This window comes from Lacerta agilis, chromosome 6, assembly GCF_009819535.1.
Source record: "Lacerta agilis isolate rLacAgi1 chromosome 6, rLacAgi1.pri, whole genome shotgun sequence".
NCBI classification, from domain to species: Eukaryota; Metazoa; Chordata; class Lepidosauria; order Squamata; family Lacertidae; genus Lacerta; species Lacerta agilis.
The window spans coordinates 45,352,241-45,371,349 of NC_046317.1; the positions used below are offsets into that span (position 1 = coordinate 45,352,241).

At 43.3% G+C, this 19,109-nt stretch overlaps 1 protein-coding gene across 6 annotated transcripts in view; it reads right to left on the minus strand.

Annotated features, from left to right (window-relative positions):
• The window catches only part of RNF220 (ring finger protein 220), a 335,093-nt gene that overhangs the window by 254,981 nt on the left and 61,003 nt on the right, over window positions 1-19,109 (minus strand). The window contains exon 1 of one of the 6 annotated variants that reach the window (XM_033152325.1): window positions 4,892-4,976. The exons of the other annotated variants lie outside the window; for them this stretch is intronic. Coding sequence (XP_033008216.1) covers window positions 4,892-4,961 — 70 coding nt within the window. The 5' untranslated portion in view covers window positions 4,962-4,976. Of the gene's footprint in view, window positions 1-4,891; window positions 4,977-19,109 lie in introns of those variants that run through there. 6 annotated transcript variants of the gene reach the window in all.

Sequence of the window (19,109 nt, forward strand, 5' to 3'; positions counted from 1 at the left end):
AATCAGGTCTCTTCAGCAGCTTTCCTCATATAAACCAGATTTACCCAGCCTGCTTCTGCCACCAGAATGACACACTTGGCAAGCCAACACAAAAGTTGTGTTGCTATATTTGTGCAGTGCCAACAGCAAGGTAGGCACAGACATTCTGATTCCTCAGTATCTTGGATGTCACACAAGAGATCCAGAGAATAAAATCCTGCTTTCACAGAGGCAGGTTCTTGACCCAGATTAACAGGAAACCTGCAGCAATTTCAGAATGGGACAAGAGAGCATGTATGGAGAGTGGTTCAGCATAGAGAGTGGTCCACTGGTTGCAGCAAATGAAACAGAAAGAGTAGTGTTTGCATCAGGAAAATATTTTCCCGGTCTTCCTGTTATTAACACTGCCGACGGAAGCTGAGTGAGTTTGCAGGACTATATCCACCACCATTCCACCATCATCATCATAGCCACCAACATCAACATTATTATCATGAACATCATTGATATGGCATTTCCAGACAGAAGATCCCATTGCTGGGGCAAAGCCAAGCTGGTGAGTTCTTCAGGGACCCATAACGTGGCGGGCCCAGAGCAATGTGTGTTTATTCTTGGCCAATGTTAGGTATGGATAAAAGCGAGAGAGACATAGACAGAGAGAGAGGTAGTGAGATAAACACTGCCATGGGCCATTTCCATCATACACTCACAAGAGTATAATAAAGCCCTTGTAATATACTAGAACTTGTGTGGTCCTGGGCTCTAATTTGCATACTAATTACTCAGTGCAAATGGGAATGCAAGCAGGGCGGAGGGGAAGAGCGAGCAGGCGGACGAGGAGGCCCAGACTATTTGCTCTGCCATTTCATATCATGCTAACAAGCTAATCCGGCGTGCAGTTAGCTCCTGATATATAACTGCTCATTAGTATTATAATAAAGTACATGAAACAACCATAAAACGTTATATACTGCACAAGTGTTGTTTTCTTGCCAATTATCTGCGGGCGGATTTATCACCGCAGTTGTTGCGAATTCCCTTCGGTGAGGTTTGGGTCGAATAAAGAAAGGTGTTGGTGTGAGGAGGGGGGGCTGCTTTCAAGGGGGAGAACATGTGTTTTCTTAAGTAGCACTTACCGACACGCCATTTCATAAGGGAGAGAGTGCGTGAGGGGGAAATATTGCATCCTGAGCAGCTGCCGGGAGGGGAGGAACACAACCACGCTAACCCAAACAAAATACACAAAAAAGGAGAGAAAAGAAGTACAAACTTCGGCCCAGATAGAGCAACAAAGTTTAAAGCCCTCCTAGTATGGCCCCTATTTGGCTGTCTATCTTCTTTACTCCAGTTTTAGAGTCAAATCGGGAATCGGGAAGGGGGTGTTGTTGTTAGGCACTCCACAATATAATCATCGCTACAGCACTTAACAAGCTTTTTACAGACATGAATTAATTAATCCACTTGGATTCAATGCTGGCGGGTGCTATATAAAACCTTTGCATGGATAGAATTCCCTTGTGTGTGTGTAGGGACGGGTGTTAACTACAAGTAGAAAATAGAGGCACTGAATGTGAAGGGACATGAAGACCAACCAGCAGAGAGGTAGGATCTGGATATTTAAGACCTCAGCCTTACTTTCTGACTGTTCATCTTTCACAAAGACTTGCATTTCACCTGACACACCTGCTATTTATTTCCAGTGAACTCCAGACATAAGAAAAGGGCCCTTTCTACAGTTCCTCCTCCTCCCCAGTTCCAGTCTAGGGTGCAACAGGAAAACAAGCTTCAGGTGATGTTACATACGCACCTAACTCAGGATCTGTAAAACCCCTACTATTCAAATTTTGGTACTGGGTGCTGATCTGGCTTAAAGCATCTCTACTCCAACAAATGGAATGACAAAGGATGAGGGTGTCCTCACTGCATCACTGTTTCTTTTTAGGGCCAATATTTTGTAGAGTACTGGAACCATTCCAGAAGGTAAATCATAAGGATATGGACACCAGGAACCTGAAATCTATTGGTCCTTGGGTATGAACGCCTTCTTTGCTCCTCCAGTGGGCAGAGGTACACTTACTCATCCCTCCTGCAATTCTCTAGATGCTGTCTAGGGGGAGTAATCATTTGCTCAGGATCTCCTTCTGATCATATTCTATTCATATGCTGTTTGGAACAGCACGAAACAGATTCACAGTAAAAGTGAAGGAAACACTTTTAAGTGTGAAATTCAACAAATATCATCTTCTTTGATTCATCAGAAACTACTCCTTGAAGACCTAAGGCCTTAAGGTCTCTGTAGCCATGTCCTCTAATACACAGATTAAAAAACTTCCTAGCTCCAGGGTTCACTTAAAATTACTGAGGCCTATCAGTTACAAAATGGTGGTGCAGGGGCAGAGCTAGTCTCAAAATGGCGGCAGATGGATGCAGAGCTTGGCATAAACAGCTAGCATTTTTTAAACTTCTTTCTTCTATAACAGCTTTCTTCTCTTTATCCTCCACCATTATAATAAAAACAATAATTGTTGTTACTGCTTCATATTAACCTTTTATCTCACTTTCTGATTTCCTTCAACACCTTCTTGAAGCCTCTCACCTCAAAGGAGAGCTTCCTTCCCTCTCCCACCCTTGAACTCAGGTCCCTCAGTCATCTTTACTCAGCATGCAAGGAGCTGCTGGCACTGGCATTGGTTCAACCAAAAGTTTATAGCATGGCTAGTGGAGAGGGGCATGCAAGTGAGGAGACACTGGGCAGGTTGTGCCACTGATATCCACTGTTCCATATGGAACCCAAATTACACTTCCTGCTATGGGGACAAGTGTGCCATGACAAGAGAACACAAAGCAACTGTGCTATATTGCGACCATCTCAGTGTCATCTAATGTGCATACAGTGGTACCTCGGGTTAAGAACTTAATTTGTTCTGGAGATCCATTCTTAACCTGAAACTGTTCTTAACCTGAGGTACCACTTTAGCTAATGGTGCCTACTGCTTCCGCCGTGCGATTTCTGTTCTCATCCTGAAGCAAAGTTCTTAACCCGAGGTACTATTTCTGGGTTAGCAGAGTCTGTAACCTGAAGCGTCTGTAACCCGAGGTACCACTGTACTTGGTTTTCTCCTACCTCCTTACCTGCAAAGGCAATGCCATACTAGTGTCCCCCTTCTCTTGTTGCAATTGACATGTCATTTGTCATGTGATATGAGCTTCAGCTATGTAGTTTACTTACGTGAGTAGCAATGGTGGAGGAAGAGATCCATGAAACTCTGAAGATCAGCTTTTGTATTCAGGATGCATCATGAAGGGCTCTAGCCACACTTTCTTTTGCGCCATACTTCCTAGGCACAGGTCTGGGATTTCTAGGTCAGCGTCCAAGCAGGTTTTTTGTATTGTCCCACCACTTTCCCTGGGAAAACCTGTTGTTTACCACTGACTGTCATTTGTTCTGATTCAGTGGTAAACAACGGGTTCTCCCAGGGAAAGCAGTGTTCCGGCACAGACACAGAAATTCCAGACCTGTGCCTAGAAAACGCAGCACAAAAGGAAGTGTGGATGAGCCTGAAATCAATAAATTTCTGTGCATCCTGTTTAAAGGAAGTGATCGGCAATATTCTGTAGGTTACGCAGTTCACACTATTTAAATGTTTGTATCGGGCAGCAAAAATGTCTATGCTGTCTCATGCTCACCATTCAAAGCATAGCTGTACACAAGGTAGGCTACACATACATTTCTGCTACAGTCACAAAATGCTGTACAAAAAGCTGAAATACACAAAAAGCTGAAATACACAGTGTATGAATAAATGCAAGTCTCTTGTAAATATAACACAGTGTGGCCTTTTAATATTTGCATATAAGCATCCCTAGCTATATAGTTGCCCTCAGTGCCACAGGACCGAAACTAATTTGCACCTATACAAATAAGGTACTCTTGGATCTCCACTAACGCAAAAAAATCTACAAAATTATTGCGTGCAGAAACACACTTAAGTACATACACATGTGCACACGTAAACAAGCACAACACACATACACAGTCAAAGCACCAAAACACACACAGCAGGTACTTTTTCCGTACAGGCATAGTAAAAAATACTGTCACACAGACACACTCTTTTATTCTCTCTCTTTCTCTCTCTCCCCTTTCTTCAACATACACACACATATACAGGCTCCCTTGCTGTGAAGCATTTGCTTATTTATGGCTTGTTTTTGTCACCAAGAAGTGGGACTGACAGCTCTCTGCGGTTGGGCTCTGCCTGTCTAACTCCATAATAAGGGCCATGATATCCATTCTGCTGCCAGCAGGGAGTGAACTGCCCCCTCCCCAGCAGAGCTGCAAAAGGAGGGGGGAATGTTTACGAACTCCATAGCTTCTTAGCATCACAATGGTGAGTGCAAAGGGTGACCCTGGCTCATCTACCTCCTTCTCTACTTTTGAGCTAAAAGGAGCAAGTGATGCACATACAAGGAGAATGTCCTAGTTCTTAACATATGACTCAGCCCTTATTTACCTAGAAAAGAGGCAGAAGCATCCTCCACTCAGCAATGTTAGTTCTTCATGCTTTCATAACTTTCACCTGTGGACTAGGACTGGCCAGTAGCCAACTTAGATCTGTTCAATTTTGCTTTAAGACCAAAGTCGTTTTATTCTTGGATGCCGACAGGCAAACTAAAGCAGGGACAGTAAGAAAACAGGCACAATCATCATTATGAAAATTCTTTAAATGAAAAGAAGGTGTCTGTGTAAAACAGATGCTTCAAGCCAATGAAGACCAGCCCCACAGCTTGTGTGCAATGGAATGTTTTCTACATGCCCCCTGGGTATTGTGAAAAAGCTACCAATCTCAACAGGCAACAAGGTTCCAGCATTAGAGGTGCTCTCAGGATCCTGTAGTTCTGAAGAACTTACCAACATACATGTCCTGAAGTTTCCAGCAGGAGCAAAGGGACACCCAGCAAGACTGATCTTGGCTGGCCATGCCTAAAGATCCCAATGATACAGGGTGGTGACCAGTAGGGGAGCTGCTGGTTACAGCCTTTTCCCCAGGAGATAGACAGCAGTAAAATGATTGCTACATCCTTTCAATAAAGATTTTGTTCCTTGTTCCCAGACAGCTTGTGAAATTTTTTAATGCTTCTCGTATTTCCAGTGAAACCCACACAGAAGAATTCTGCTTATCAGTCCTGGAAAACCCTGATAAATGGATGACACTTTTTTTCCCCTCCCTTCCATTTTCTTTCTTTCTCGACTTTTTTTTTTCATGGGCTAAAAAAAATAAAGAATCACCCAGTGTGTTTTATAACAGCCTCTCTGCATTTCAAAAGCTCAACAAGCGCTCTCTGCTCACCCTGATAAGCCCTGGGCTCTTAGTGTCTTAAATACCTTTGACAAGCTATACATTACAGCGCTAATAATTTGCCAAATTTGGGCCCATAATATGATATCTGTAAAACGTCAAGGGCAGTAATGCGATTAGCAAGCCTCAAATGAAATATCGAACATTCAGCGTTTAGGCCCTGAATAGGGAAAGAAAGGAAAGGAAATCAATTTCAAAAGCGGGAGGGAAAGAGGCGATAAGCGTGTAATAAAATGGGCAAGCAATGGAGATGGTTCAAGCGCAGTAAAGAAACTACAGCTCACTTTGCGCTTACTCCCTCGGAAACTTTAGCAAATTGGTCAAAATGCAAAGTGTCCGAATAGCATTTGGTTGCTATAGAAATGCAGAGTGATTGAGGGGGGTTGACTGCATCTGACCCCCTCAACCCCCTCCCACACATCGCCATGCCCCCAACAATTTGGGTTCATAAAATTCAGGATGTGAAACTCAGAGAAGTCTGAGGGTGGGCTGCCCCCTCCACTCAGCTCGGGGTGAGAGAGTCGTAATGGACTAATTATTGTAGACCACTCTTCAAGCCTAAAAGAAACCGTCGCATTCCATGGCGGCAGACTAAATAACAACATCCCCACACCTGCAGCTTTATGAGCCCCTTGCTAGGGGGAACTTTCCTGCTTCCCACTGATGCTTCGGACAGTCTCCAGCAGGCAAAGGGCAAAGCATTTCCCCGCTCTACCCTGTATCTACATATGCAAATCCTGATCCAACTGCATTTCAGCAAAACCTTTTTTCTTGAAGCAATGATGCTGGGCCTCTTTAAAACCAGGGCCCACCACCTTGGAACAATGAAGCCAGAAGCAGGTGCAAACTCAAAAGAGCCCCACATTGCTAATGTCATGAGGAAAGCTGGGTCAAAAATATGCAGACTCAAAAGATGCCATTATCCAGTGACTAATGGGACTTCCAGCCATATGACAGAGATGACATGCTCAGCAAAGTTAACAGTGTGCCACTTGGACACAAAGGCCAGTCAAAGACCAGGAGTTCTATTTAGTGCCCTACTTCCTTTGGCTATATTGTTTCTTCTGCACCCCAATACCCCAGACATCTCTGAATACTCCAGAAACAACTGCTGAATCCTTTGTCTGAAAGAGGTCACTTTTTGCAGAAAAACCCAGTACTAGCCAATGAGCTTTAGGTGACACTCTATACAGAGCAAGAAGAAAAGAAGTCCATCCCTCTTGCCATGTCCTGCATTTCCCACATGTAGTGAAGTTAGGGCCACCCAGATGTTCCTGTCTTTTAGTATGCAAAATCAGCATGAAAGGAGAGGGGGCTGCAAGAATGATCAAGAACTGAAAACAAGCCACAGAATGAAGAAGACCATTTGTTTAATCTAAAAATAGCTGAAGGATCCCTTCTTCCTCCTTTAAGCAGCCTCTCAACTGGGTTCACCTTCGGAGGCCCTGTGTTATGTTCAGCCACCTAGACAGGAAAAGCTAGAGAGATGTGAGACAGAGCCTTTTCAGTGCTGGCATGCCAGTTGTGGCACTCACTCCCAAGAGAGAATAGAATGGCCTCCTATTTCATGTCATTAAATGAAATCAATGTATTTTTTATTCCAGCAACCCTTTACTATGCTTTAATCCTACTTTCTTTCAAAACTGTTTTGGTTGTTTAAACTTGGATTTGTTTTTCAGTTTAATTGTGTGTGTGTGTGTGTGTGTGTGTTGTTATTATTATCCTGCCCATCTGATTAGGTTGCCCCAGCCACTCTGGGTGGCTTCCAACATAATATACAGAAACATAACAGCAACAACAGAACAGAACAAAACAGACTAAAAGCAACCCAATACAAGGCTGCCTTTAGATATCTACAGAAGGTTGTATAATTATCTCTTTGACATCTGACAGGAGGGTGTTCTACAGGGCGGGTGCCACTACTGAGAAGGCCCTCTGCCTGGTTCCCTTTAACTTTACTTCTTGCAATGAGGAAACTGCCAAAAGGCCCTCATAGCTAGACCTTAGTTGTTGTTAAGGGCCTTAGGAGTCCTTTATAGGGACAAAAGGTAGTATAGAAATGTGTCAAATAAATAAATAAATGGCCAAACAGGTCTGTGGCCTGGAATGCTTCAAAAATTGCTTTATCCCTCATGAACCTACCTACACATTAAAATCTTCCATTGAGGGCCTGTTCTATGGGCGGGATTAAAGTACGTTGTTGCATGTGTGGAACTAGGTCTGCTCGCAGAACAGGATTTCCCACCACCCATTTGCTCTGGATGACTGGGTAAACTCCCAGAACGGGTTCGGTGGACGTGATGGGGCCATGCACAGGGGGAGGAAAGAAGGGAAAGTCTTATTGCATGAGCAGGCCTTGTTCCACACACACATACCCCACTTAAGAGTTGTTGAATACCACCCTATGTGTCTTCTTCATCAGAGATATAGTGGATGGACACATGGGATATAACCTTTTCTTTTCTTTTCTTTTTTACTGTGATCTGTGTTTAATCACACTGTTCTGTACAATAATATAAAGTCAACTATAGGCAATTGGGAGTGAAGTTCACACCAAGTTCCTTTGTAGTTCTCTCGAATTTCCCCCCACTGTGTGCCTCAGAACCTGAGTGGCCAGAGGCATTCCTTGTTAGTCTTCCTTCAACAAAGCCCAGGTATTGGCTGTGCAGGACCACAGAGACCTTGTTTACATGCCACTAAAGGAATCCCTTTCTCCATATTCTCCAAGAAATACCACGGGGTGCTTCTATACGCCTTGCAAGCTATGTGGCTAGCTTCTCCACTGGCAGCTTCCCACTGCCTGAAAATTCTAGATTTAATTTTTGACCTCTCAGGAGGCTAAAAAGAAATTTGGGGGGGGGGGGTCAACAGGGCCCAAGAACTGCCAAAAAGGGAAGCTGCAGGGGGTGGAGAGAATAACACTTAGACACTAAGGAGCACCTAAAACACACCCTTTGCAGAGAATTGTTCTCTGAATGCTTCGCAAGATATTGCAAGCTTGCTACAAGTCTCCTCAATGCAGTTTGGACCTCTTGCTTGGTTTAGAAGATTTGTGCTTTCTCTCTTTTTTTCTTCTTTTCTTTCTTCTTTCTCTTTCTCTTGTGTTTTCCTTTATATCCTGAAGAGCTGCAGCTGCTGCTGCTACTGCCTTCTTCATCCGAAGTGGAATCCTCTAGCAGCTGCTTCAACTGTTGTATCAGGATTTCCTTCTCATGGCGTTTATTTTCCCTTATAATATCATACATGTGGTTTTCATGTGCCACTCTGAATTGTTCTAGCTTCTGGTTGCCTTTAATGAAGAATGGGCATTCTTTGTCTCCCGTTCTGTGTCCATAACATTTACACCCCCAGCATTGCATAACTTTGACCTCCTTCTAGGTTTTAATGAAGTTTTGCTTGCTGCCTTGTGGGTTTTCAAGTGGACAGGCAGGAGAGAAATGATTTAATAAATACAAATTTTGAACAAACTGAGTGTCAAAGCACATGAGTGGAGGAAAGGACTTGGTACCAGAAGGTACCTCTGAGCCTACAAGCGGGAGATAATACGAAGAAGCAGTTAGCTACAAGAATAAAATTTAAAAAACTAGATGCAACTGCATCACAAACAACTGTAAATCAAGGTAGGGCTTTCTTCTGCATTAAACTGCAGAGAAGGTTGAATGGGAGTTTCCCAACCTGTACTAGGCAGACTTGCTAGATGTCATGGTTTGATGCAGACAATTTGGGATTTTGACCATCGAAAACCTTATGGGTCACCAGTTACTGTCTGGGTTTGATTCTAACACCTGATAAGTTTAGTTAAACTTGAATATGATATCTTGTGGTTCAAAGCCACCTACTCTATTGGTCTCCAACTGGCAAGTCAAGACCTGCTCATAAGAGGGTCACAAAAACAGCACTTCCACCATGGCAAAAAAAATGTAAGTTTGGGTTGAAGGTGTGTCTGGCGTCCGAGAAGGTTGATGACTCAGTGTCTGTGAAAGTGGGGGCTCTTTGGTGCAGAGAATATAGCCAAAAAACTCCAAGGCCTGCTGTCTGTGATCATGCTGCAGCCCACTCAAAGGGCACCTCATGACAGTACACCGGCTTAGGGCAGTGTTCAAGTGGAATACTGTCAGGGTGACCAAACATACCTGACCAAAAATCACCCACAATCTAGTGAAATAAAAATATCCTGAAAGCAATGAGCCATAAAGTATTCTTTAAAAATGAGCAATTAGAATACAAACAAACCGAAATCCATTGATGAAGCAATCCAGGACGCAATACTCATACAATACATTGTTAATAAATTCTTAGATCTTCCATGAATCTGTTTTTTAAAAAATGAGGGGATGCGTATATTCATGTTGTCCAGCTGTAGGCAACTCTACCGCAAAAGTGCCAGGTCCCTAATGGGAATAAAAAAAATCTGAGCAAGGCTGTCTTCATCCCCTTTCCTTTGCCAAGCATGGAATGGCCATTACAAGGCCACTTCTTGCGGCATCACGAGTCATTAAAGCCAGGTGAGCTGAGGGAGCCATCAACCTGGTCCAGACGACTTCCCCAGATGTGACCAGCTCTCAGGATATAGGGGGAGCCCCCCTCCTGCCACGGACATACACCCCCTCCCTATCCAGCTCCTCCAGACATAACATTCCCAGCATTGGTTCACTTTCCCACCCCGGACCCCACCAGCAGGAGCGTTCTAGGCCATTTAACAGGAGGCCGTGTTTGGTTTTGAACAGATGTTTCTTTCCCCTCACCATCTCCTGTGCAAACCTTTGAGCCGGGACTGGAAATGAGTTCCACACACTTGCATACAGCCAGTCAGGTGCACTTTCGGCAGCTATTCAAGCACAAGTTCCAAGATGAACATGTGTCGCCAGAAATATCTAAACAACTATGGACAAGAACAGAGATTGTAATATTTAATGTTGGCCTTTCTCCAATCCTTTCTAAATAAAAAAAATATGAATGGACTTTAAAATTGTAACCAGGCTAAAATGCAACTAGGTTGTGTTTTTTTCTCAATTCGGATCAAAACTGGCTTGGAGGAGGGAATGCAACAAGATGCAGTATGTATTTCATAAGAAATGACAGGATGGATACAGTACAGCTGGACTGTGGCTAATATCATGTGTACACCACTTCCCAAACTAGTAATGGGAATGCACTGAGTGCAGAGCAAATGGGAGTGTGTAGATAGCACAAGTACAAATGTTTATTCTTGTTGCATTGTCCACAAATTTTTCAGTCATATGTACCACAATCCTATGTTTACTCAGAATGTACATCAAAGGTCCTAAAAATAGGCATGTCAACTTTGGAAGTAATTGCAGGAACCAAATTATTAGCTTAGGCTGCTTTCTACTTGGAGTACATTAGTCTTATAGCAGATAGCTGAAAAGTAAGTAGCCCTAGGCTTGTGAACTTTGCTACTGCGAAAGACCAGAGTGGGCAACATACTGGCTGTATGTGGCCAGCTGACCATCGACGGCTGCTCCCCATATCTATTCCCACCATTGCTTTCACCATATTTGGTTTGGTAGCTACTAGGAGCTAAGGCTACCAAGCATCTCTCCCCGGTTTCAAAAGTGTTACAGAAAAGCCTTGTCCCTTTCTACTGCCTGAGAACGATGAAAAACATTCAAAGAAGTTAGAAGAATTGCACAGCAGGTTTGATGTGCTTAATGGCTAAACTAAAAATGGTCTATTCTTCCTAAGGAGCCCTTGAAAGTTCCCTTCTTCCTTCACTTACCTAGTCACAAAAACCATTCAGATCAAGCTCTTCCACGCCACCATTTAAGTATGAGCTGTCTGATAGGATCTCCAAAAGAGCCAGAGATGCTGATAAAGGCTGTAAGGACAAGCAGAAGTGGCGGTAGAGAACACCCACCAAAACATCACCATGCAAACATGACAATATTGCCTGCCCAAAATAATGCAATTTTTGCCCAAACTTCCACACCAATGATGACTGCAGATGTATAACTGCTTATCTTTTACTTAGCCAATTTTCTGCGATATGGGAAAATCTGAATTAAATGCAATGAAAGTATGGGCTGGCATTTTGATGATGATTTGATATAGACCCTGCATGACACTTGCATGCACATGCTGCTGAGTTTGCACAATGAACTTCCACTTGGAAGTAACCGAAGCTGAAAAAATTAATAGGACTCATCACAGTGACAAAACACACTGAAAGTGGGGAAACTAGGTGCACTACAATCCTCATTTGCAAGTGTGGGTGGGACCAAAGCAGTGTTCAAAAATTGCACGGCTCCAGTGATGAGTAATTTGCCTGAGTGCCATCTGCCATAAGCCTATTTGCACTACACAACAACCTATTTATGTGGGCAGAGCCTGAAACACATATTTCAGCCCAGTTGTCCTCTTTACAGAGTCGAGTCACTTAAGCTATCAAGGCTGCAAATAAATATGAAGCTTAACTTCCATTTCAAACTTCTGCTATTGCTGTTCTGGCCAGGACCAAGGAGGCTTAGCCAAACACCTCATGTTTCCACCACCAATCCCAAGGAAAGCTCTACAGGTGGTATTTTTGAAGGCACATTAAAGTGCCATTCCCAGCAGTGGCAACAACAACTTGTACAATTCAGAGGAGATCAATTGTTTGTGTAGATTAAGTGATGGATATAAATACACATGTACAAAACAGGGACAACAAACATGGGCACAAGAAACATCCCCAGAGAAAAGGACAGGGGGAGATAAAATCCCCCAACACAGAATGGTAAAAAAACAAACAGCCGTTTTCACCCCCCAAACCGTATAATTTTGTGTAAATTTTTACTTTAAACATCTCTTTTTTCCTTGAGCCGTGATATAGGCCCTGTCAAAACCAGGGGCAATTACTGCCATTAGGTTGCCATTATGTCACTGCCGCTCCCCCCATTACGAAGGTCTCCAGCACACAGAGCTATAATCTTTGTTCACTCTCGCTCCATCACTCCCAGAAGGAACAAAATTGTTTTTTTTTTAAGTGTCTTTATTTTGCCCCTGTCAACTCTGAAAAGGAAAGAAGGAGAGGAGGGGGAGAAAAAGGAAAGAAGAGGGAGAAAAGGAGAGAAAGCAATGGGTAACATTTTTAACTATGAGGTTGCCAGACAGACCAAAGTTGAATTACCTATAATCTTAGAAGAGGAATCCTGCCATCCTGTGTAAGGATCCAGAGATACATAGCTGTCAGAGTGCTGGCAGAAAGGAGGAGAGATTCTCTTTAGCCAGCTTTCTGCCGTCTTTTCCATAAAGAATACTTGCTATCCTGCTATTTCTTGTTTGCCCCCTCTATCTACAGACCATGGAATCATGATAAGTAAATGAGAGCACCTGCCAGAGCCTGCTCACCACAGCAAACTGCTTGTGTCTACCTTGACAGCCCTAGCATTGTGTAGCTTGATTCACTTACTCGAACCATCTGCATTTAAAAAGGGAAACAGATTAATTGTGCATGCACATGTCACGATGCATCTTGTTTTGTCCTGGTCTCTGTTTGCATAACACTACAAACTGTAATATGTTAATAATTTCTGTGGTAGTTGGAGTGACAAGAAATTGTGAATGTAGGTTACTATAGGAAAGGAAGGTTTGATTGGGTGACCTTCTGGTTATTTTCTAATCCATGATTTTGTATTCCAGTATCACTGCTCCAGTCCTGAACTAAGACATTCCTAGAGCAACCCTAGCATCAGGTCTAACAGTATGGGACATGGTTCTTTTCCAGCATTCTGCTCTAGTCCTAATACTGTATGTGTGCATCCTATCTTTTTTTTTTTTTTTTAAAACATATTTATTGATTTTCCAACATATATTTCCAATTACCAAACAAATTACAATGCCAAATTAATTATACAATTCCAATTATAACAATTCCAATTATGCCAAATTTTTAACTTGTGAATTCCCCATGTCTCGGACTCCGGAGCGCTTTCTTATGATCTTTTCCAGTTGCTTCATAAAGTCAATATTTTCACAGCCTCTGATAAATGCCAGCAAGCAGACACTCTTATAGTAAATAATGTCTCTGTGTGGAAAAAGCCATCCTCTCCCAATATCGCATTTCGGCTGACGCCATCTTGAAAGTCTCTCATAAATCAAACTTGTAAATCAAACTGCGACACACCAATTTCTTCCCCTGTGAGCCGTCCCCACTCCTTTCCGGGAGGGCCAGACCCTCGTAAATTCCACTATCAATCGTCCATCAAATCCGGCTTCTCCCTTTGAAGTGGTGTACAGCTCCACAGGCTATCATCAGCACTCGGCAGTTAATTCTAGCTGCGTCACAGCCAGCCGAGGATCCTCCATTTCTGTTGAGTCAAGTCCAGATCAAGTTTCACCTCCACACAGTTTATTTTTGTAATTTCCATTCTAATTTCCATTCTGTCTTTAAAGTCCACTTGCCATTTGCCTGTGAAAGTGGATTTTCTAGGGGGAGGTTTCGCCCGTGTTAAGTAGATATTGAGGCAAAACAAACGGAGATTCCAGAGCTTACCCCCCCTTCTTTTCCCTCCTTCACATACCAATGTAAAGTCCGCGTCTTCTTCCAATCTTCATTCTTAATCACTCAGGGCTGCAGTTAGCAACATTCTTCCCACTCCTTTGTCCGAGACATGCCCAAAATCTTTAAACAAATTTATATATCCAATTAAAGGGAGCGTGCACGAACGGGGCCGGCTCCAGGAGCTGCATCTGAAAACGAGCCCTATGTGCCCAGACTCCCCCACCGGTCCCGAAGGACCCAAAGCGGGTTAAGGAGTACCGCGGGCAAAGGCAGCCCTCCCCGTCGTCCCGGGGAGGTGGGAGGCTGCTTACTCCCATCGCAGCCGCCAAATTAACTCGTGATAGATAGCAAAGATGTTAAAGTCCGCCATCCTCCCGCTGTTGTGTGTGCATCCTATCTGTGTCCTCTAGGTGCCCGTCAGCATGAGAGAGGCAGTGGCAACAAAAGACTGGGCATTTTGGGGGGTGGCATTCCAGTTGTGGAATTTTCTCTCCACAAGCATATTCTTTTTTTTTTTTAGCATTTGGGACCCAGGTTAAGACTTTGTTTGTTTGTTTAGACAGGCTTTTTAGAGGTGTTGGCAGATTTTGTATCCTACTATGTTATTACAGCTTTAATGGATGTATTTCTTTCTTATTGTGCTTAAATATAATTCTAAACTGCTGCCTGCATCAAACTGATATGGGTTGGTAAATAAATGTTGAAAATAAGTATCATCAGAGGTGTCTGTTTTAAGAAGTACTGAGCAATAGTCAAACCCACGCAGAGAACCTCAAAAGGCCAAAGATGCAAGGCTTCCCAAGTACAACTGGTTCTTCTGTTACAACTGGACTTCTGACTACATGACATTATAGTACAGGGGAAATGAGCAGCAAACAATGCTATTTTCCCTGAAGTCTGAGGCAATGACAACTCTGTATATTTGACCATGTCTGGCCTGGTTACAAGAGGGTTTATGCCACACCACTTACCAAAGGTACAGTTAACTCTCATTCTTCCCAAAGTATTGTAGGTTACAGAAAAAGATGTGGAAGTGGTTAAACCAAACCCCATTATATTGCAAAAACCTAGATTTGCCACATAGTGTACACTCAGTAAGGAGCTAAGTCAATCTCAGCTCTGATGAGTCTATCTACACGACAGGTCTATTTTTCAAGCATCTGTTTGTCCCATTCACACTTTATGTATTTTAAGGGTACACTTTAACAAATCAACAATATAGGTGCAAATCTAAAAATATAGGAAGTAGGAAGAAGTCTGGAGCAACAGAGAGCATTTCCTGCAGCAACATCACAACCTGTTTGCCAAACCGTCAGGGAAGGGAAGGATATTTTTGTGGCGGATCTGGTCTACATCTGAATCACTTGGGATTGTATCTTTAAAGCTAGATTGACAGCAAGGAAAATGAGAGTGATTGGGCTGGGGTAGAACACCTGACAGTCACATGGGACAAAGGCCCCAATCCATCAATTCTAATATAGCCCGGGAAGTGGATTCTCTATCCGATACTATAGTTAATACAATGCTTTGTTAAGGGGATGCCCTGGAGACACAAATGACTGAGTGAGCAGGACAGATGAGAATTCATTTCCCGGCCGGGTCTAAAAACCAACTTGCTGATCTCTTGCGCCCCTTCTGAAGGAAGTGGGATCAGCCTCTACACATCAGTGCCACTGTTGTCCTCCTCTCCACCCCGCCCCCCATACCCAGAGAGGAAAGGGACCTCCCAGAACCGCTACTGCTTTGAATGCAAAGGTCTCGCCCACCCTTTCATGGAGAGAAAGGAACCCAGAACATGACAGACACTTTGGCTCCCACTGACGAAGGGCTGACCTAGCAGAATGAAAGCTCCCCACCCGAGTGTGAGAGAGGGGGAAGGGAGGGGGAGGTCCCTGCCTGCCAACCACCCACCCACCCAGCCTGCTAGTGTTTTGTTTTTGTTTAAATCAAATCAAGAATGCCTTTAAGCAATTCAGTGAGGACTTTCCCTCCCCACGCCTCCTCTAACTCCCCCATCTTTGTCATGCCAGCAGCAGTCCATAGTAACTGTAGCCTGACCCATTGTGAGGGTGGTGATTCAACCAGTCACAGCGCTCCAATGGTTAGCACACCAGCCTGCCTTCTCTGCGGACATAGACTTTGTTACCCTCTTAACCCTGCCCAGCTGAGAGATTGAGCCTGGAGTTTTTTTGGCTGCCGGTTTCTCTCCCACACATTTCACATTTGCAAAAGCAGGTCTGAAAAGTGTCACAGAAGGCAATGGCCTCCTGCCTTTACTTGGGCCCAATCAGCCGTCATTTTGGAATTTACATGCTCAGGATCAGGGTGCAAGGTCTCCTATGAGAAAACACAGGACACTCTTTCCAATTAAACCGGTATTAGCTCTGCCATGAGGCAGACCAAAATAGTAACCTTGTGATACAGATTTTGGGAGCCACTGACAGGTAGCAAATTGCTTGGCTGGAGCTGGTTGGGTTTTGTTTTGCTTTATCACACTGTCAGTATGTGACCATTTGAATTTTCCACCTCAGGTGCTTAAGTGTCTTGGGACAGCCCTGGTTACATGGTGTTACAGGGGATAATGACAGGTTTTTGTAACAAGCTGGTGGGAGGGCCTGGATCCAAAGGAACTGTATGTGAAAAAGAGAGTAACAAGTGTGCTTAAGACACATTTCCTTTGAAGTTTTGACAGCTTCCGTGTGTGTGTGTGTGTGTTTGGATAAAGACTATGACTGTTTCAGTAGTTCTCCATCTGGCTGGCTGACCTAGGTACAAAAGAAGACATGGCAGGAAAATGCAGTATTTCAAGATATGTGTTGCATATGAAATGAATTTTATTGTTTTTCTATACTAAACAATTTATTTGTATAAGCTGCAACTTGGTTTTAAATCCATTTTGACTTTGTTGTATCATTGCAAAAGTACACTACAAATTTAATGCTACTCATTTACTTTCTTTTGAATTAAGAAATGAACATGATTCTGAGGGATATGCCAAGAACTGTCTTACAGAGTATTTTCACAAAACACTTAAATTACTCATGCAATTTTGTGACACAGTGTGTCAGTGTGTCCAGCTGTTAACCAAAAGGTTGGTGGTTTAAGCCCACCCAGGGACAGCTGTGGGTAGGATTCCTGCATTGCAGGGGGTTGGACTAGATGACTCTCCGGGTCCTTTCCAACTCTACAATTATGATTCTATGTAAAGCAATCCCAGACATGTCTACTCTGACATAACTCCCATTAATTTCAACTGAGCTTTCTCTCAGGTAAGCAAGTATAGAACTTCTGCCTAAGAATGCTGCTTGTTCTATTTGAACTACCTTTGAACACCATTCTAAAAAGAGCAAAGGGTAGAAAAATAATGTCACACAATCATTATATTATATTATTATAATGAACTCATGGTCCCTTCCAACTCTATGATTCTATTCCACCGCCACTTCTACCATGCATATACATCCCATTTGAAAGAGTACTGCTAAAAGTCAGGTCCCTGACCCAAGAAAGAAAACCGAAATGTAGCCAATTTACTTTCACCTTATTGACCCATTTAAAAAAGAGCTAATTTATGAATCATGTTCAAAAAGTCAAATGGGAAGGCTCACCTACTAATAAAAACATCACACCACTGCATAAAATCTGCCACGATGTCCAAGACTAGCAATTTGCAAATCTGTTTTGAAAAATAAAGCAGGTAGAATCATGGGAACCTTCAGCTGCTACACACCCTTGAGTGACAGGTAGACTGACTTCGAAAATTAAAGAATTATAAATCCTAGTGACAATCACAATTAGGATGCTAACAAAACCAGCACAGCATCTGCAAAAGACAATAGACTCTGTCTTTATCTTCTGGTATTGTATCAGTCTGTAGGCCAAAGAGCTGATAGAGGAGAACTAGCTAACATAATTTATATAGAGTTTTCAAAAAGCCTTTGACGAGAAGGCTACTAAAGAAACGAAGCTAATGTAGGGTGGGAGGCAAACTATTGTCACGGGTCAGAAAGTGCCTAAGAAAGAGAGGAGCTGGGAGTGGGAATGAACGGCCACTTTTGGTCCAGGCAGAAGATTAACAGTGGCGAGCCCCTGAGCACCATACTCTTTAATACACTTATTAATGACCTGGGAAAAGGGATGGATGCTGAGAGGGCAGACTTTCAGCGGACAAGACTCCTAACAAAGAGAAGGAAATGAGAGCCAAAATGAGGTGCTGAGCTACACACACAGTTTTGCCTACAGGGATGAAGGATCCATTTGCTATTCTCAAAGCTGGATTTAAACCCTACAGAAGCTATTTTGGGGTAACGTAGGAATGAATGTTGACAACTTTTGCTATCTTTGGCTCAACAAAGTACAAGACACACAATGTCAGGAAACTTAAGAAGAATCACCAATCTCAGATGCAATGAGAGAAGGATTTTATAAATGAGTATGTTTATACGACCACTAGCATGATTTAGCTAAGTCGTACAGAGACATCCGCACCACTGCAGCTAAAGTGGCATCCAACTCTAGGACAGAGACATGCTGTTCTAGTCATCTTCACTTGAAAGTAATCATAAAGCTATTCACTAACAAAAAAAAATAAACACAGATAAAGATAAAAAGGTAAAGGACCCCTGAACGATTAAGTCCAGTCAAAGGTGATTATGGGGTGCGGTGCTCATCTCGCTTCAGGCTGAGGGAGCCAGCGTTTGCCCACAGACAGCTTTCTGGGTCATGTGGCCAGCTTGACTAAACTGCTTCTGGTGCAACAGAACACTGTGACTGCAACCAGAGCACACAGAAACGTTGTTCACCTTCCTGCTGCAGTGGTGCCTATTTATCTACCTTATTCATTTACCTTACCTAAACACAAGGACATGCCAGTCTAGGTCACCCTGGGCCACAATGGCAGCCCTCAAACATGACCATTGCCAGCCCAGCCAGAAACACATATTTTTTTGTGTAAGACAGCTATATAGCCAGGAGAAAAGGAAGGAGGAAAATGAATGTAGCAGCACCAATTGCTGCTGAAATTCCAGTATTGGGGTTGGGGTCAATCCCTGAGGTGGTGGCAAAATGACCAGCAGTGCCCTCCAACTGGCACAGTAACCCTACTACTTATTCATGTGAGGTGTGCAGCTTGCACAGTAGCTCATTAGCTGAAGTGTGAACACCGCCACTCAGGGGCAATTGATACTTAATCCTTAGCTATTCACACCTCAATAATGGGGAGCAAATTAACCCTCACTATCCATCTCACCTAATTCTAATGGACTCCT